This window comes from Poecile atricapillus, chromosome 24 (genome assembly GCF_030490865.1).
Source record: "Poecile atricapillus isolate bPoeAtr1 chromosome 24, bPoeAtr1.hap1, whole genome shotgun sequence".
NCBI lineage: Eukaryota > Metazoa > Chordata > Aves > Passeriformes > Paridae > Poecile > Poecile atricapillus.
Window position 1 is genome coordinate 2,037,246 of NC_081272.1, and position 17,033 is coordinate 2,054,278.

The 17,033-nt window shown below is 45.8% G+C and overlaps 2 protein-coding genes across 3 annotated transcripts; one reads left to right on the top strand and one right to left on the bottom strand.

Moving 5' to 3' along the window:
- Window positions 1-1,155: 1,155 nt before the first annotated feature.
- Window positions 1,156-11,554, bottom strand: DNAJC8 (DnaJ heat shock protein family (Hsp40) member C8). Of its 2 annotated transcripts, XR_009279522.1 has the most exons (10): window positions 11,401-11,554; window positions 10,373-10,474; window positions 8,590-8,646; window positions 6,926-6,992; window positions 6,209-6,303; window positions 5,316-5,387; window positions 4,077-4,168; window positions 3,065-3,140; window positions 1,746-1,939; window positions 1,156-1,657 (listed from the first exon to the last, which is right to left on the bottom strand). XR_009279522.1 is itself a non-coding variant. In XM_058856757.1 (9 exons), exons 1-9 carry the CDS (start codon window positions 11,461-11,463, stop codon window positions 1,817-1,819), a joined length of 747 nt encoding a protein of 248 aa, XP_058712740.1. In that variant the 5' UTR covers window positions 11,464-11,553; the 3' UTR covers window positions 1,156-1,816. The 2 variants fall into 2 exon arrangements, 1 of the variants encoding a protein (XP_058712740.1); XM_058856757.1 differs by having other exon boundaries at window positions 1,156-1,939; window positions 11,401-11,553.
- A 55-nt stretch (window positions 11,555-11,609) lies between these two features.
- Window positions 11,610-12,452, top strand: ATP5IF1 (ATP synthase inhibitory factor subunit 1). Its single transcript, XM_058856759.1, has 3 exons — window positions 11,610-11,772; window positions 11,947-12,059; window positions 12,176-12,452. The coding sequence occupies exons 1-3, from the start codon at window positions 11,677-11,679 to the stop codon at window positions 12,312-12,314; spliced, it is 348 nt and encodes a 115-aa protein (XP_058712742.1). The 5' UTR covers window positions 11,610-11,676; the 3' UTR covers window positions 12,315-12,452.
- Window positions 12,453-17,033: the final 4,581 nt, after the last annotated feature.

Below are 17,033 nucleotides of genomic sequence, written 5' to 3' on the forward strand. Positions count from 1 at the left end.
ATCAGATCCTGTAGTCCTTCCTCAGGCAGGCAGTAGAAGGGACACAGTGGTTGAGGCTCCACTGGTGTGAGGGGCTTGTCACACTGCTGTGACACCTGGTGCCTCACTGGCCAGAGATGGGGTAGCCCAGTCCTGGAGCAGCTCTAGGGCAGGGGCACAGAGGTGGTCCCAGCTCAGCAAGAGGGGGGCCAGTACCCTCACCAGATCTGTCCTCCTCATTTCCTTCCAGAGCCTGGGGTCAGCACACTACTTGTTCCAAGGCTTCCATGATAGGTACATTCATCAGGCAAAGTGCCAGGAAGGGCACTGCTCTGCTGTGGGAGGCCCCAGATCAGAAAACATCAGCCAGAAAATGCTTCAGGCAGGGGCAGCTCATTCCTGTAACCATTCTGCAGCATTTTAAGCCCCTCCTTGGCCCTTGTGCTCAGCCTGGGAAGGAAGGGTGGTTGGGCACGTGTGGGACCCACTCCTTCCTGATGCCACTGGCACTGCTCTGCCCAGGTTTCACGTGGGGATTCCCCCAACATATTCTGTGGCATTGCCATCGCTCAGGTCAGGGGCACAGCATCCACCTGAGTCACTCATAACAAGAAATCACATGTGTTTGTCTGCTCCCTTCATGCCCTATGGGTTGTTTAACAAGGAAGTAATGTTGGGCTTTCCTTGTTGGTAAGAACTGGCTCTTATTTTTGGCAGGAAAGGAAGTGTGAGGCTTTTAAGACAGTCCTGAAGGGCAAGACTGTCACAACCCATAGGTGCACAAAGCACTGCTGTTAGGATCTGGCTGGCTGCATGCCCTGCAGCTCCCAACTGCAGAGCTGCAGCAAACATCCCAACAGAACCAAACTGCACCAGTTTAACTATGGCCTTTCCCAGCAGAGAAGGGTGCCAGCCAGGTTGTGAATTAAGGCAGCCAGGCTCTGCCAGGAGCCCAGCCAGAGAATGAGGACAGTTAATGTCCCCTCTGTGTCAGGCTGGTGACACCGCACTTGGAACAGCTTAGGCAGTTTAAAAGGGATGTGGAGAAAGGGAAAGGCAGAGAGCTGGCACCACAGTCTGAGCTTGGGGAACAAGCTGAACAGCAACAGCATCTCAGTGACAGCACTCCATTCACACCATTGCATTTTTTAATAATTCCAAGAAAAAAAACCCCGATAATTTGGGTAAAAATTTATTTTACATACAGACCATTGCAGCTTAACTATTAATCAAGAGAAGTTATTTTCCGTTATAGGAATTGACCAGCTGGTCTGAGATTAACAGAAGTCTAAGCCTGAGAGCTGGGATTTTAGTTTGGAAATCAGATCTTGGGGGCAGGTTCCTTCCAAGCACCACTCAATGCAGTGAGAAGCTGCAGGCCTTAACTGCAGGCCAGCTGCACTACACAGTGCTGGAAGCATATTCCCAGAGTCAGTCCAGATCTTTCCCAAGCTGAACTCGCTGAGAAAGATGGTTCCTGGAAGGGTTTGGATGCATTTCCAATATTTTGTTCAGCTCTCAAACTAGAAACAGAAGTGGTGAAACAGCACAGTCTCTGTGAAGTACAAAACACCGAGTTACAGGGCAGCAGACACACAGGACAGCAGGAATGGCAGGGACTCTCCTAAGCCAAGTGTTCTACGTGTAGCGGGGCCCTGGCCGGGGTCATTCTCTGGCCCTATTTCAAACAGACAGAGTACAAAAAATACTTCGACTGATAATTAATTGTACTGGAAACAAACAGTCTACTAAAAAGCAAATCTTACTCTAGGTGCCAATGAGTCCTTAAAAGCAGAGAAGGGACTTGAGGAGCTGCACATGGGCAGTGCTTCCAGGATCATTCACGCTGCTCCATTTTTACTTTGGGAGGTCTCAGGAAGGTCCTGTTTTTCTTTTCTTTCTTCCCCTTTGTATTTGCCTGGAAATTTCTCCAGCTGTCTACACGACCATCCCGACTTTCCTGGGAACAACAGGGAGGAAAAGTGGAGAGTTAACAAGTGCAAGAGCCAAAGCACAGGTAGTACATACCAGTTTCAAGAGATCAGTAGCAATTTCCCCTTATTCAACATGCAGTCCCTGACAGCCAGGACACAAAGACACTGGGAAGAGCCAGAGCAACACAGTGCATTGGAACTACAAGTGAGCTTACACACACCAGTAGAAGCACTATGCTGGATTCTTGCTTCAGAAACCACCAGATTGGGTTGGGCAGTCCTTACTCTCTACACAATCCTCAAAGGAAACAAGAAACCTCTCAAATGGATGTTCCTAATCTGTCAGCCCAGAATGTGCTATGTCCTTTCTCTGTCTCAACTCCTCACTCACTCTCTTGGTGCTGCAGAGTGGAGGCAGGGAGAACAGAGAAGGGAAATGTACTGCTGCCTTCTCTCATGCTTCTTGCTCAAAGTCTCATCACATTGACACAATGAGAAAAAAAGGCCTCTGCTGCACTTCTTTCCAAAAAAAAAAACCAACAAAACAAAACACAGACCAACCCACAAAACAAAACCCATAAAAAAAAGCCCCCTAAACCCCCAAATCTCTCCACAAATCCAACCTATGATCTCTACAGGCTGAAGGTGTCACAGCAGGACAGAACAAGTTCAGGAATGATCTACTTCACAGCATGTGATCCATCCACTCCAGGCCCATCTCTGCTATACCAGTGCTGCAGATGGGCTCTGCCTACAGCAGCTCTCCCATAGCAGGGATCTGGATGCTGGGGTAACCAGACTGGAAAGTATCACTAACAGTCCACACAAACACTTTCTAGATTAAGTTTTAGTGGTCACCAGTGACCTGGGCTAAGCAGCAATTCTATTTTACAAATAAAGACAAGAATGAACTGCTGATAGAGATGAAAAATAGTATACCTCAGTTTACTAGACCTGTTCCTGCACAGTTGATAACAAAGCCCTATTGATGGGCTCTTTTCCACACACATGAACAAAACCCAGGCTGGTGCAGATCTATTAAATTATCTTACAGACTTGCATATAAAAGGTCTCTCATCTCTCTAGAGGCATTCCCTGCAACATGGACAAGAATTGCTGAGGCCTATTCTGTAAGTTCAAGTGCTGAATACCTCAAAGTTCTTCTGCCACTCTCGTTCTCGTTTAGCTTTCTCTTGTGCTTCAATTTCCTCTTCCCTCTGCCGCTTCCTAGAAGGGAAGCCACAAAAGTTATGAACCCACAAGCATCCACTTTAAAAAGCAAGGCAATACTTTCAAAACATCTTGGAAAGCCCTCCTAATTTTTTGCCAGATTACAGAAGAGATAAATACACACACCTAAGATAGCACAGCAAATAGAATTTGGTTTCAAATTTGGAAGAGCAGAGAAGATGGTTTGGCCCCACTGAGAGCAAGCATACAATTAAGGAGTTGGCTTCTCTTGCTCAGCAAAACAAACTGGACTTCTTCATCCAAGAAGGTGATATCACTCTAGTGGTAAGTCTCTAAAACTGTTGAGGGCACACATTCTGAGAAGTTAATAAGCAATTCAGCATGCAAAGTACAAATTAAGTTTTTAAACCCCTACTTTTCACCTGTAATCAAAAGCAATGTCCTGCAGCCATCTCCCACCTCACTGAGCAGCACAGAACCCTGCTGCAGGAAATGTATTTGCAGTGAGCTGGCAGCATGTGATCAAAACACCTGAGATAGCTCAGGATCACACATGCCACAGCAAATTAAAACTAAAAATCAATCCTTTGCAGCTAATAGCATGCAGAATTGTGTCACCATTTCACTGTTGTGGCAGGCCTCCATGTGTACACATAAGAGAATACAACCATATAAAATATATTGACATCTTCAACACAGGAGGGAAAATTTTCAGTGTGCTTTTCTCAAGCACAGGGCTCTACAATCCACGGGCTACCCAGAGAGGTGGCAGAATCCACATTATAGGAAATCAGCTTGACAGGACCCTTGTTAATCTAAGCCAAGGCCCTGTTTTCAGCAGGTCAGACCAGGTGATCTCCAGTGGTTTGTTCCAGTTTAGACTGTTCTAAAACTCTCTGATCCCTCATCTTTTCTGAGGAAACACGAGGGGGAAAAAAAGCCTGAACTGCACGAGTGGAACATCATTTATACCTTTCATGCATTTCTTTTGCTTCTCTTTCTTTCCTCTTAATTTCCAGTTCAGCAAAGAGCTTCATTGTCTGTTTGTATACAGCTTGTTTGAACTGTAAAACACAAATCCAGTCTTAAAATAATGCCCATCAACACAGTTAAAGTCTGTTTTACATACAAATGTAAGCTAAGAAGAAAGCAAACCAGAGGTGTGCCCACATAACCCCTATCCTGCCCTGACAATAGCAGCAGCACAAAGAAAGGCATAAACCACTGCTGATTAAATTCTGGCCCTGGCACCAGTTAACAATAGCTTATTAACCTCACATTAGTGTCACTTTAATTTGTATTCATGAGGCTGTGCCTAACAGAACTGTTCACTTCAAACCCTCTTATTCTCGGGTTCAGTCTTGCATTGTTACATTTGACAAAAAAAAAAGGCAAAATGGTCACTGTTTTAGAGTGTAATTTTCCAGCAGATCTTCTTGATGTGTTGTAAAAATCTAGCATTGGCTTCCCAGTAGGAAATCAGTATGCTTAAACCAATCTTCATTACTAAAGAACAGCAAGAGACTTCTGAAAAATGAAAAATAGGATGGTTATGGGGTTACTGTGGTGATATCAACAGGAAGAACTCACTTTCCAGGAAAAAAAATGGGCAATGAGATTAATGAAGTCAATGTTTGGCAATAACCTATCATTGTTACAGCCTCTCATATCACTGGATTTCTCCAGACTAGAACCCAAGTAAAAAGAACTAAGTTATGTCATGCCCTTTTTAATACAAGTGGTTTGTTGCAGAACAGCAAATCTGTCCCTCAGTGCTACATGAACAAAACAGATGAAACCATTCTTAGTCACAGGCTCATTTTAGCCACGCTGCAGTGAGTGCCACAGGTTCCTCTGCCAGCAGCAGGAATGCCACAGTTCCAGCAGTCAGAAAACAAGAAATTCCATTCAAAAAAGAGTGTATGATGCACAAGCAATGAAGACATGCTTTGAGAAAAGAACAGGGTATTTTGAGCTATATGATCTCACAATATATTTACTCTTTAAACTACAGTGAAGCTATTTGCCACAGTACACAGTTATCACCTGACATGTGATACTCTACAGTTGCTAAGCAGAATTTGTTCTTCTGTAAATGTAAGGGTTTACAACATTAACAAGTCTAATAAGTACTTCTGTACTGGCTTTGAATCTTAATTCCTCAAAACACACCTCAAACTCTCCAGTTTCTCTGAACATAGTACAACTTACAACTTCAGGATCATCCTCCTCTACAGTGGGAGGTTTTCCATCCTTCTTCAACTGCTTCTTTTTTTCTTTCACCTGAAGATTAAGAACAAAAATAAGAGCCTTAAAAATTTTATAGGGCTTACATAATTGTATCTAATTGGTTCTGCATTCCTATTCTAATGTATAGAAAGAACTCTGTTCTTGATTGATGTTTTGTTTTACACCAAGCCCTCCCAGGCCCAGACACATACAAGATTACTATCACATGAACTGTAGTAATTAACCATACCGTGTTGGATACTATTCCTTCAACATAATCTCTTTTGGTTTCTTGAAAGATATATTCTTATTCAATATAAACCATCCAAAGCAGCAGGAAGTTTATTGTGCTTCATGATATTCAAGTGACTAACAACAAACAGAACAGCAAGTGTTCCTTGTGTTAAGAGCATCTGAGTTCTCCCATATCTCTGCTTCCTCAAGCTTTTTGTGTTTTAATCCACCCACATCACTCTAACTTCTCGGCCAATGCAATCCAAGCTCATTTTCTTATAGGTCAGTATTCCCCAAACTTCCCAGTCTCCTGCTGTCCCCACCTATTCTCTTCCACCTACACATATCTGAACTGCATCATTCATTCACAGACTCAGAAAAAAATATTTAGGTCAGATCATGTGGTCTGACCTGATTATTTCAAGTACTGAATTTCACTGAATTATCTCGCACTGAGCTCAACAGCAGTCCTGGACACAGCAGCCTTGTTTCTGCTCTGAGGACCTTGGAGCCCACCTGCACAGTGCCATTATTAGGTTTGCTCAGTTTAGTGATCTAAACATCAATCAAGTACACCAAAAAGCAAAATACGAACAATTACCACTCACCCCCAACTCTGGATGTTCCCATAGAATACTCACAGTGTGTTCCACATATTCTTTTCCTGCCTGTATCACATCCAAGGCTCTCTTCTTTTGCTCCTGATCTAGCAGCAGCTTGTAAGCTTTATCTACAGCTAACAAAAAGCATCAATATTAATAGCACCAGTAGTCATGTTCACAAGGCATCACAAGACTGCTACTTGTTGGCATTACTAATTTGGCTTCTAGAATTTGTGGAGGTCATTTGTTTGGAAGTCTGTTTTGACTGAGCTTTTTTTTTTTCATTAACTACATCTAGGGAAGTGATAACATGATTAGCTGAATGAATTTTGGGGTACAGTAATGGCAGGAACTGTCTGATACCTTCTGAAGGGAGCATCAGTCCTACCAGCTGTAGTTATGGGCATAAACACCTTACTGTGATGCAAAGCCCACACCTAAAACCATCACTCTATTTATGTCATATGGTCTTTGAATAAAATCTAATGCACGGATTAAACAGTTCTTCCTCTTAAACAATCCCAAAACCCCATGAAGATGTCTGTCCCTGTTGTGAAATGACAATGCCATTGTTGCCACCTAGTGCCACCTGCTGAAATGCCACCACCTCACACAGCTGCTGCTATCACAGCTGCATTTGCCCCAGCTAAAGCACCTCTGAAGCAGCCCCTCTGCCTCCTCCACCCTAATGAATTTTTAAACCAGCACCAGAAAAACTGCAACTACTAACCCAGAGCAGCCCAGAGAGAGTATTACCTTCAAACGCCTTCTGGGCTCTATCTGCATCGTCTTGGTTTTTGTCTGGGTGCACCAATATTGACAGCTGTAAGAAAAAGGATCTTGCTATCAAGATCATGGTAAAAGATGAAGAGTATTTCATAGATTTTTGAGAGAAGGGAAATAGTCTCAGACAGAAAAAATCCAAAGAGATCACATTCCTTTGTACAGGGATAAACCAGCTGACAACATGCACAAGTATGTGCCAGTATGAGCTGACAGAACAAACAATCCCTGTAACAAACAGGCTGTCCAAGAAAAGCTGCAGCTTGTGATGAGAGGAACAAATTAACACCCCTCAGCTGCAGTGCCTGGGCTGATATGAACCCCATCAAAGATTTGTATCCTTGGTCTTGACAAGAAACAAACAAAAAGATCATCTTCAAACAGTCTCTCAAGAAGTTCTCCAGCATCCCCAAGGCTGTCCAAATACCAAACTTTTTTTAAGAGTGGTCATTTTTCCTTAGGCTACTTTGTTGAAACTTAAGAAAACTCTTGCCTGTACTCTACCTGGCAGATGCAGGACATGGATCATTACCATCCCGAGGGAAACTTTAACTGGGCTGGAAACCACGTCCTCCACATTTTGCTTTCAAAAAGTTATTTCAAACTTTCCCCACATGGTTTCTTTCAATTTTTTTTTTTTTTTTTATATAGACCTTTTATTTTTGCCACTGTTGTGCAGAGCAGCAACTGAAACCACTTTAGTGCTGAAGTATACAAAATAACTACTTTTGGAGCTCTACAGCTGCCAGTTTGTAGCTCCCAGGTAAAGGTTTGCCTTCAATCCTGAGCAGATTTACTTCAGGCAGTGCCTTTTTTCCCCCCTTTGTTGGCTGTTCCACATTCTGCACTTAGGTGTTTGATTTCTTCAATGCACAATTCCATGCACATTTTTCATTTCATTACCCTGAATTCAAAACATCTCCCTGTAGTGTTTTACCTGCCCAAGGCTGAGAACATCACACTCTATTATCTTGCAGAAGTGAGAAGCCAGCAACAACCAAAAGGTTATTTTCTCACTTCCCACATACAGGAGTAGCCCATATTCTGTTCCTCTGCCACCCAGCATCTTCCCATCTAAAGACACTCACACCATTAATCCAGGTGGAGGCTGCAGCCCTCCAAATACTGTTTCTTTGCTGTATGTCCTGATTAAACTCAAAACTTTTCCTGCAGGTCTGTCAGCAGAGGGAGGCTGGGGTAATGTTTCCTGTGTTGCACAACTGCCAGTAAGCAGGGCTGACTCTTTTCCAGGTAACCAAGCCATTAGAAATGCCCATGGAAATTCTTAAAGAAACTTTAGAGAAAATCTGGATCCAAGTCCATATATTTGAGAAAAATATGTTTTGATCTTCCTTTGAACTCAAGTTCAAGAAGCTGATTATACATGGCTGTATTAGCTTGCAATAGCTCCAACATACATGGCAGAGGCAAAGCAGCCTATCATGCTTGGACCAGGGACACTGCTGCAGCTCTCCTCTTCTTCATACAAGCATTGTTCTATGCATTTCTGCCAAAAATAGAACCCCTCTACCCAGAAACAGCTTTACTACCATTCTTCTTGTGCTCACACTCAGCTGCACAATCCCTACAGCACTTCTACTTCCCTTCCACAGACTTTGAGTGCAAAAGCAGAATACCTGTCGGAATCTTTTCTTTATTTCCTCATCTGTGGCTTCAGGATCCATCTGCAGCACCTAAAAGAGACAATGAAAGCAGAGCAAGTTAGATGCTACTCTCCATGTTTCAAGTTCCTGTCATCAAGCTCTAATACTCTCATGAGGAGTGGCTGAAGTCACTTGGTTTGTTCAGCCTGAGAAGAGGAGGCTGAGGGGAGAATTCGTTACATTCCTAAACATCCTTCCAAGGGGCAGCTCAGGGGCAGGAACTGATCTCTTCACTCTCATGACCAGTGACAGGACATGAGGAAACTGCATGAAACTGAGTCAGGGGAGGTTTAACTTGGAGATCAGGGAAAGGTTCTTCCCCAGAGGGTGCTGCCACTGCCCAGGCTCCCCAGAGAATGGGCACAGCCCCGAGGCTGCCAGAGCTCCAGGAGCCTTTGGACGCTCCCAGGGTGGGATTGTTGAGGTGTCTGTGCAGGGCCAGGAGTTGGACCCAATGATCCTGATGGGTGCCTTTCAACCCAGCTTATTCCATGATTCTTTAACACTTGGTTCACTGGCACAGAGACACACACCAGAAAGCTTGCCCCACAACAACATGAATTTTCACCCAGTAAAACAGAAACATTTCACAATCTTTTTGACATTTGTGACACCTCTTTTAGCAATGCTAGATTCCTTTGGCTATGCCAGTGTCCTTCCTACTTTCAAGTCTTATGTAGACAACTACAATCCATAAATTGGTCTGAGCCTTCAAGGAGTGCTGTAGCAATGTTCAGTCTGACAGAAACAAAAGCATATGGTGGTTTGGGGACAATGTCAGGTCACTCAGAACGTTGGACAGGAAACATACTACTTTAAAAGAATTAATTTTATTATTCTGAAAGAACACAGTAGAGGTTTACTGTTTGGTTTCCATGAGTGACACCACTTGTTTATTGAACTTTACAGATATGGCAGAGTTGAGGAACTGTTTTGTGAATTCATTTATTGAACATTTAAGCAACAAGTGAGCAGATGTATGCTTGTCTGACTCAAAGAATCTGTAAATAAAAAACACTCTCCCACAGGAAAGCTACAGTCCACTCTGAAACAGTTTTCTTATTTTAGTCTTTAAGTACTAAGACCTATACAAAAATGAACATTGTCAAAGTGAATCTGCTGATTCATCTGGCTGACCAGCCCTGAATTGGGACTACAAAAAGCACCTGAGGCTTGAAACAGGCAACAAAGATAACACCAGGGAAAGCCAAATCCACATGAATACCATACTGTTTATTTACTGTCTTCCTCAGGCTTTCCTACTTACTAAGACCTTATAACTGACTGCAACAGGAATCAAACATTATAAAGTGCATGATTATCCATTACCCAATGGTTCCTCATTGGTGTGACCACTGAGAGACCTTTTCTTACCCTATCTACTATACCAGTTCAGTGGGATGGACACCCATAATAAAATACTCAATTAGAAATGCTGAATTAAGAGAGCTATGATCAGAACCTGCCAAGCTGCCATCTCCAGCTACCACCTTCCTGTTCAGAAAGTATCCAGCCAAATTTTCCAGTGCTGTTGTATGAGGGAAATGTGACAATATAGTTTGTGCTGCCAACAAACACTAAGAAAGACAGTGAGCACATATACACCATCCTGCTGTCCTTTGCAAACCTTCTGCACAGCAATCTGTACCCAGAGAATTTTTTTCTTTCCTTATGTTGTCTTTTACTGGAATAAATACTCAGGAATCAGGAAGCTCATACACCAATGAAGAAAGGAGGGTAGAATGTTCAAACTAACCTCAAAAGGGTTTAAGTTGAAATATGAAGATCCAGGTCGGGTCAGCCGGTCAATTTGGTTTTTTGATGTTAAAACAGAGTCTCGTTTTTCAATTTGCTTTACCTGAAGAACAAGAGTGATCTGTATCAACTGACCACCACAACACCCTCACCAGTTTATTCCATGCTGTTAGTACACCAGTCATCTTTGTCATGTACTACAATTCATAATACCCCTTGCTTACCCCAAGCCTGTAGTTATTTTTATAGACACTAACAGCAGATATTTTTTACCCTTTCCTGCAGCCCAGTAGTATTTTCAACATCATATTTTAACGATAAAAAATACTGCAGAACAGTTCTGCCTGTTTCTTCTATGACCTGTTCTACAGCTATGCCTTCCCTCCTCCCCATGCACCTCCAGCACTTCTGTCACTGTGATTCCTTGGAAACCACGGCATTTTTACTTTTAACCCCTTGTTGGCAGTGCAGCCCTTAAAACACATTAAGTGATACTGATGCAAACACACAGGCCCACTTTAGTCTGACCACAGCTTCTTTAGTTCAGATTTACCCTCCACAGTACTATGCCGAACCAAACCACGTATCTTTATTTAATGTTCACCTTTATTTAAAGAAACACGCATCCACCGAAGTGGCAGGGTTTGTGCGGGCCGCTCAGGGAGCTCGTTCAGCGGGGCCCGCAGAGCGCAGGGCCCTGCCCGGTGACAGCCTGCCCACAGCGAGGCCGAGCAGGAGCACGGCGGGGCCACACGCGCAGGGACCGCGAGCGCACGGCTCCCCCCGGGCTCAGCCGAGCGGAACGAGGCCCAAAGGCGGGGTCCCGTCCCCCGCCACCACCGGGGCTGTGGGAGGGCCGGACCGAGCACGAACGCACCGGCGCCCGCCGCTCGCCCACCCCCTGCCCAGCGCCGATAGCGGCTCCGCCCGTCCCGCCCGCCGGCGGCCCCCGAACCCCGGCGCGGCCCGGCTCCGCAGGGCGCGCAGGTCCCGGGGCGGCGGGCGGGCGGGCGGGGGCGCGGGCGGTACCTCATTGTAGAAGGTCAGGAACGCGTCCTCGGCCGCGCCCGCGCCGGGCCCCGCCGCCGCCATCGCCACCGACACGTGACCGCGCCGTCACCACACGTGACCCCGGCGCGCGGCCGGATTAAGAGCGCGCGCGGGGCCGGGGCCCCGCCTTGTGACGTCACAGAGCCCGCCCCGCCCCCGGCGCCGCCGGGCCCTGAGGCGGGAGGAGGGCGGGGCCGCGGCGGCGCACGCGCGGCCCGCCCGGGGGCCCGTCCGGCGCTCCAAGGGCAGGCGGCTATGGCGGCCGTGGCGGCGGTGGCGGCGCGGGGCGGCCTGCGTGGGGCTCTGCTGGCGCAGCAGCAGCGCTGGAGCTCGGGATCGGGCGCCGACCAGGTGGGTGTTCCGAGAGTGTCTCTTCTCCCCTCCGTCTCTCCGTCCGTTTGTCCGTCCTGCCCTCTGCCCGTCCGTCCGTCCCTTTGTCCCTCCGTCCGTCTGCCCGTCAGTCTGTCGCTTTGTCCCTCTGCCTGTCCGTCTGTCCTTCCGCGCTCACCGCCGTCTCTCCCGCAGCTGGGCGAGCTGGGGAAAGGCGCTGGGAAGGGCGGCGGCGGCGGCGGTTCCATCCGGGAGGCCGGCGGCGCCTTCGGGAAGAAGCAGGCGGCCGAGGAGGAGCGGTACTTCAGGTGAGCGGGGCCCGGGCCTGTGGAGCCGCTCCCCGCGAGCCCCGGGCAGGGCCCGGCCGGCCTCTCCCGCCGGCGCTCGGCTGCGGGGCTTCACTTCCTGCCGTCCTCTCTTGCAGGGAAAAGGAGCGGGAGCAGCTCTCTGCCTTACGGAAACACCACGAGGAAGAGATCCACCACCACCAAAAAGAGATTGAGCGTCTGCAGAAAGAAATCGAGCGCCATAAGCATAAGATCAAGCAGCTTAAAGATGACTAAGCTGGTGCTGTTGTTGAATGTGCATGGCCAATACTGATCATGGTGTAAAACAGCGTGAAGACTGTATTTTTTGGTCAACATAATCCAAATCCATCCAATTATGGTCTGAAACATCATCAAATAAACTACTCAGTCTCACTTTCTTGTTCAGTAACTCTTCAATGAAAACAAAAATAACCAACCTCACTCTCTGGTTTTAAACTATATTCCAAAGTAAAGCTGCACTCTCGAGTAGTCAGGCCTGTACAGAACTATTTTTTTTAGATTTGTATGAAAGAAATGACCATTTGTGCCTAGTGGGATAACTTTAAAGCTGCAAGAAGAGTTGGGGGGAAATGGCTCCTGTGTAGCAATTCATTCTCAGAGATGTAACTTTGTTTCAAGAAAACTGTGGTCTAGGGGGGTGTTATCTCCACTGAACTAGCGGAGGACAAAAAAATAAGGTTCACTTGTTGCACCTAGTGTTTACTGCCATAAACCGAGAGAGAAAAATTGTATTCATAAACTGAGAAAGAAAAATAGTGTTCTAAGTTATGCTGGTGTCACTTGTGGTGGTCCAGGTTCCTGGAGCAAGAGAGCCGAGATCCTGGCTTCCATGGGAATGTTCTTTTCCACAACGAATTTTAACTGCCCGGTAGATTAGGGTTTTGTTTTATTTTACTGCCTCAACTTCTCTATTCCTTAGCTAATTCTCTTTCTAAAGAAGGATGGATTAAGACTAATTTTATACAGTTTCAATCACTATTGACATTTTAATGTAGGAAGCACATCATAAAACACACAGTAAGTAACCTGAAACAATGTGGCCTTACTGCGGTAAGCACTGACAAGAAGGGGACTTTATGTATCAACAAGCAGGTAAGAAAACATCTTTCCTTGTATACCTGCACTGTCATGTCTGTAAATCTGCCCGAACAGGCTCACTGTGCAGCACTGACAGGGTGGCAACGACACTGAACTGGGTGGGTCTGTGCCTGGAACTGCCCTGTCTGAAAGTGCAGGAGGCAAATGATGCCTTTGATGTTGAAAGTGGTTTACAAGGGTGTGACTGGCTGGCTGAAAGTGTCCCAGTTTCTTCTGTGTTCCCTGATACATCCCCAGCCAGCTGCTCCCTTTGGGCTGCCCTCACTTGGTGAATATTGCAGGTAATGGTACATCTTGTCTGCAGAGTAAACGACACCACTGTCACTCTGATGCCCTTAAACACTGTTCTTCAGTGAAGGTGTCACCCATGTGATCAGCCCAGGAAGAGAGGCTGAGGAGTGTCCTTGCCTGTGCTCAGGCTGTGGGAGATGGTGGTGTGGTGAGTTCTGCCAAGGCAGCATACAGAGCTTTGCAGTGGCCTTTGTTCCTTTTAGCCGCGGCTAATTAACGAATAATTAACAAAATATAAGTACCTTCCCTTCCCCACCTCTGAACCTGATGACACAAACTGAGTCATGAAAAGCAATATACTATTGACCTGTTTGGGTTATACCTATTTAAAAATCCAATTTTTTACCTTTTTCAGAGTATTTTTCTTATTGTATCTGTTAGCTGGGGTTGGCTTCCCCAAAAGCTGCAGAGTCACTAGTGAGATGCTTGGCATAACAGCTTCAGTGGACTGTGGAGAGCTAAATATATAAATATTAGGGCGACTCTGTATTCAGAAGGGAACAGATGAGGTTCACATCTCTGGGTTTTATTGTGCATTTTGGTGCACTAACTGTGTAAGCTCAGCCACGGAGCCTCTGCACAAACAGGGCAGGGATTTGCTATGAGACTGGGAATGCAGTGATTTGGACATTTGTGATCTACTGTGCCACAGAGAGAGGTGTTACAAACTCTCTGAAGTCCCTCAGGACTGTGGTGTGTAAGTCAGAACCTTGCTACACCACAGAGCTTTCTTGCCCACTGGCAAGTGACACAAGCATTTGAATGACTTGCAGCAAGCATTTTGTCTGGGTTCAGTCACCACTTCCAGGGCCCATGGATGGAAAGATGCCAGCTACAGATTTTTTGCTGCAGGATTCCAGAGCAGGAATGCTGGGGAGTAAAACAAGATTATAGCTTGGACCCAGGTGATTGCTGGGGAGTTAAAAAGGCACAAGTCATCTAGAGACTTTTCCAGGACTCCCCCTCAGTCCGTGCGACCTGGAAGACAGGGCTTAGCTGTCTTTTGGAAAACCAAATTCTGGTTCAGAGCAAACCCAAAACTGATGTTTGAAACTGGTAAAGCTGCAAGGATAGTGCTGAACTCAGGTAACAAGCCATAGAGGGACTAATGGTTCTGGGCTTCCTCAATTGCTCTGGAATGGCTGATGGCATGACTAGTCCCTGCTTTGTCTCACGGCACAGGTGTACACAAAGAAAGGGATTCTTCTCTCTTCTCTGCCAAAACTGGTGTATCTTGGTTATTTGCTAGTTCCTCAGGGCTGGCCTGACCCTGTTCACAACACCCCGACTTCCCATAGCCACCTACAGCACAGCTCCATTAAGAGTTTCACTTCTTGGAGCAGTTATTGTGTCTCAATAAGATGCTTGTCCTTCTTTAACACCAAATCCTCTGTCTGCACTTCTAAAGATCATGGCCCAACACTGCTTGGCCACTGCAGGAGCAGGAAAAGTGCAATTTGTTTTCAGCTCAGACTGAGCTGGTGATTTCTGCTGCAGCAAACAGAAGCTATTTCCCAAGTTGCTCGGTTTGTGCTGCATCCTACACAAATGTGATGGAAATTGCCAAGAATCCTTGGCTCAGGGGTGGAGAAAAAAATGAAAAGAAAGGAAAGTGAGATCCAAGATCTTTAGCAAGCTGGTTTTAGTGCAAGGCACTCAGGTAGCCCAGTCTGGTCTCTTTGGGCCTTTTTGTCACACTCAACCTCCCCACTCCAGAGCAGATAAAGGGAAAGAGGCAAGTCAAAGCACATGTGTGTGCTCTCCTAAAAAATCAAATACACCTTCTGTGTGCTAGGCAAAATAAACACGTGCACAGGGTAATAACAGTAGCATGGCCTCTGCAGGCAGAAATTTTCCTGAGCATTTCCCTGCTGTAGAGGGAGTGGAACACACTGGGGGTGCTCAGAAAGTTCCTTACTGATACATAAAGTTTGAAGATTATTTAAATAGACATCTCCCTGAAAGTCTGGGATTTAGCATACATGTAAGAGCTGCACCCAGAGCTCCAGAGAACAAGGTATTTGCTGGAGGTAGGCACATCTGTAACATATTATCCATAATATGCTGCACCAATGATTGGTCAGGATAAGAAGTCAAGAGCATCAGGAAACATCATATTCCATATCTAAGTTAACAGCTCACCTACAAATTACAGCAGATTCAAGTCTGTCATCTTGCCACTGATGTGGAACACACAGGAATTTCAGCCCAGTGTGGAAGAGAAGTGACAGACTGATGGGAAAACACTGAGCCTCAGCAACCTCTGGCCACTGAACATAGGAAAATGTCAACAGGTTGCGGAGTAAATATATAGAGCTGTGGAAAAGCTGAATCACTTCACTTCCTTTGCTCTGTCCCCTCACGGGTTTGGTCAGCATTTCCCCTTGCAGGATTCACAGAAGGAGCAGAGCAAGGCAGACTCCTTGCCAGAGGTTGGCTCTCCCTCTGCAAGGTCAGGGGCAGCAGGACTGTCCTGCCCTCCCAGCTCTCAGCAGTTGAGATTAATTCTCTCCTTGGTTCCAAGACAATTTTTGCTTTGCCTTGGCCCAGGGCTAAATCAGATCTCACATGTACCTGTTTAGATCCAATCACAGAGAGCTGTAACTAGTCTCATTCTGGCATTTTCTAGCAAAAATTAAATTTGAGAAATCTAGCAAAATCTAGGGCCTCCTCTCAGGCACAACATGCTGTCTGGCACTAATCCAACTACCTGCAGCCTATAGCTTGTTCCTGGCTAGAGGTGTCCGAAGTTCAGATCATTTTGGGCTGAGGCTGTAGTGTGGAACATGAGACCAAAGAACAAAGCACTGCAAAGCACACAGAACCTAGGGTGGTAGTTGCTAGAGATATTCTGGAAATTATTTTCAATTTATAACACTGCAGAAACATACATACCTCAATATACATTTTTCTCATTAGCCTCCTCATGTTCAGTTGCCAGCTGACAGGACATACATCATTATACTTCATAATTCAATCCTGGATACTATATTATAAAAAAATTAAGAGCTTTGCAGGACATTTATTAATTGTCATTTACTAAAGATGCTCAGCTCCCTCAAGTCCTCTCAATACTTATATTGTGAGAACTCCTTTAACGCATCATTCTCAACTCCCAGAAAAAATGCTGCAGTGAACTGGGATGGACAAGACAATGAATGATTAGCCCTCCTTCCATCTCTACACCACAGCAGACCCTACATCCAGCACCGAATAGCGGGCTCCACTGCCAAATCTCAAGTCACTGAGGCAGTGCCAATTCTACAAGAGAAGCAGCATGCCTCCCACCAGACAGGTTCAGCAACTCAGTCTGAACCTCCAGTATCTGCACAAATTTGCCTCCAACTTCTGGTTTGGAACCATTGGACATCACATACCGCTTCTTCCCATTACCAGTGGTGGGGTATCACACATACGTGATTCACCACACAGGTGAATGCCATCTTCAGGAGAGTAATTTTGGGGTGAAGGTACTGAAGAACCTTCTCTCCAAGTACGTGAGCTGCTCCTTTTGTTTACCAGACTCCAGATACACAATTTATATGACCGTAGGTTCTCTGGGTT

Coding starts and splice junctions, on each gene's coding strand:
- DNAJC8 (XM_058856757.1), bottom strand. CDS start 11,463: ATGGCGGCGGCGGGGCCCGGCGCGGGCGCGGCCGAGGACGCGTTCCTG. Junction 6,304..6,925: donor AGCCCAGAAGGCGTTTGAAG/GTAATACTCTCT, acceptor GCTTTTTGTTAG/CTGTAGATAAAGCTTACAAG. Junction 5,388..6,208: donor AAGAATATGTGGAACACACT/GTGAGTATTCTA, acceptor CTTAATCTTCAG/GTGAAAGAAAAAAAGAAGCA.
- ATP5IF1 (XM_058856759.1), top strand. CDS start 11,677: ATGGCGGCCGTGGCGGCGGTGGCGGCGCGGGGCGGCCTGCGTGGGGCT. Junction 11,773..11,946: donor CGGGATCGGGCGCCGACCAG/GTGGGTGTTCCG, acceptor TCTCTCCCGCAG/CTGGGCGAGCTGGGGAAAGG. Junction 12,060..12,175: donor GAGGAGGAGCGGTACTTCAG/GTGAGCGGGGCC, acceptor CCTCTCTTGCAG/GGAAAAGGAGCGGGAGCAGC.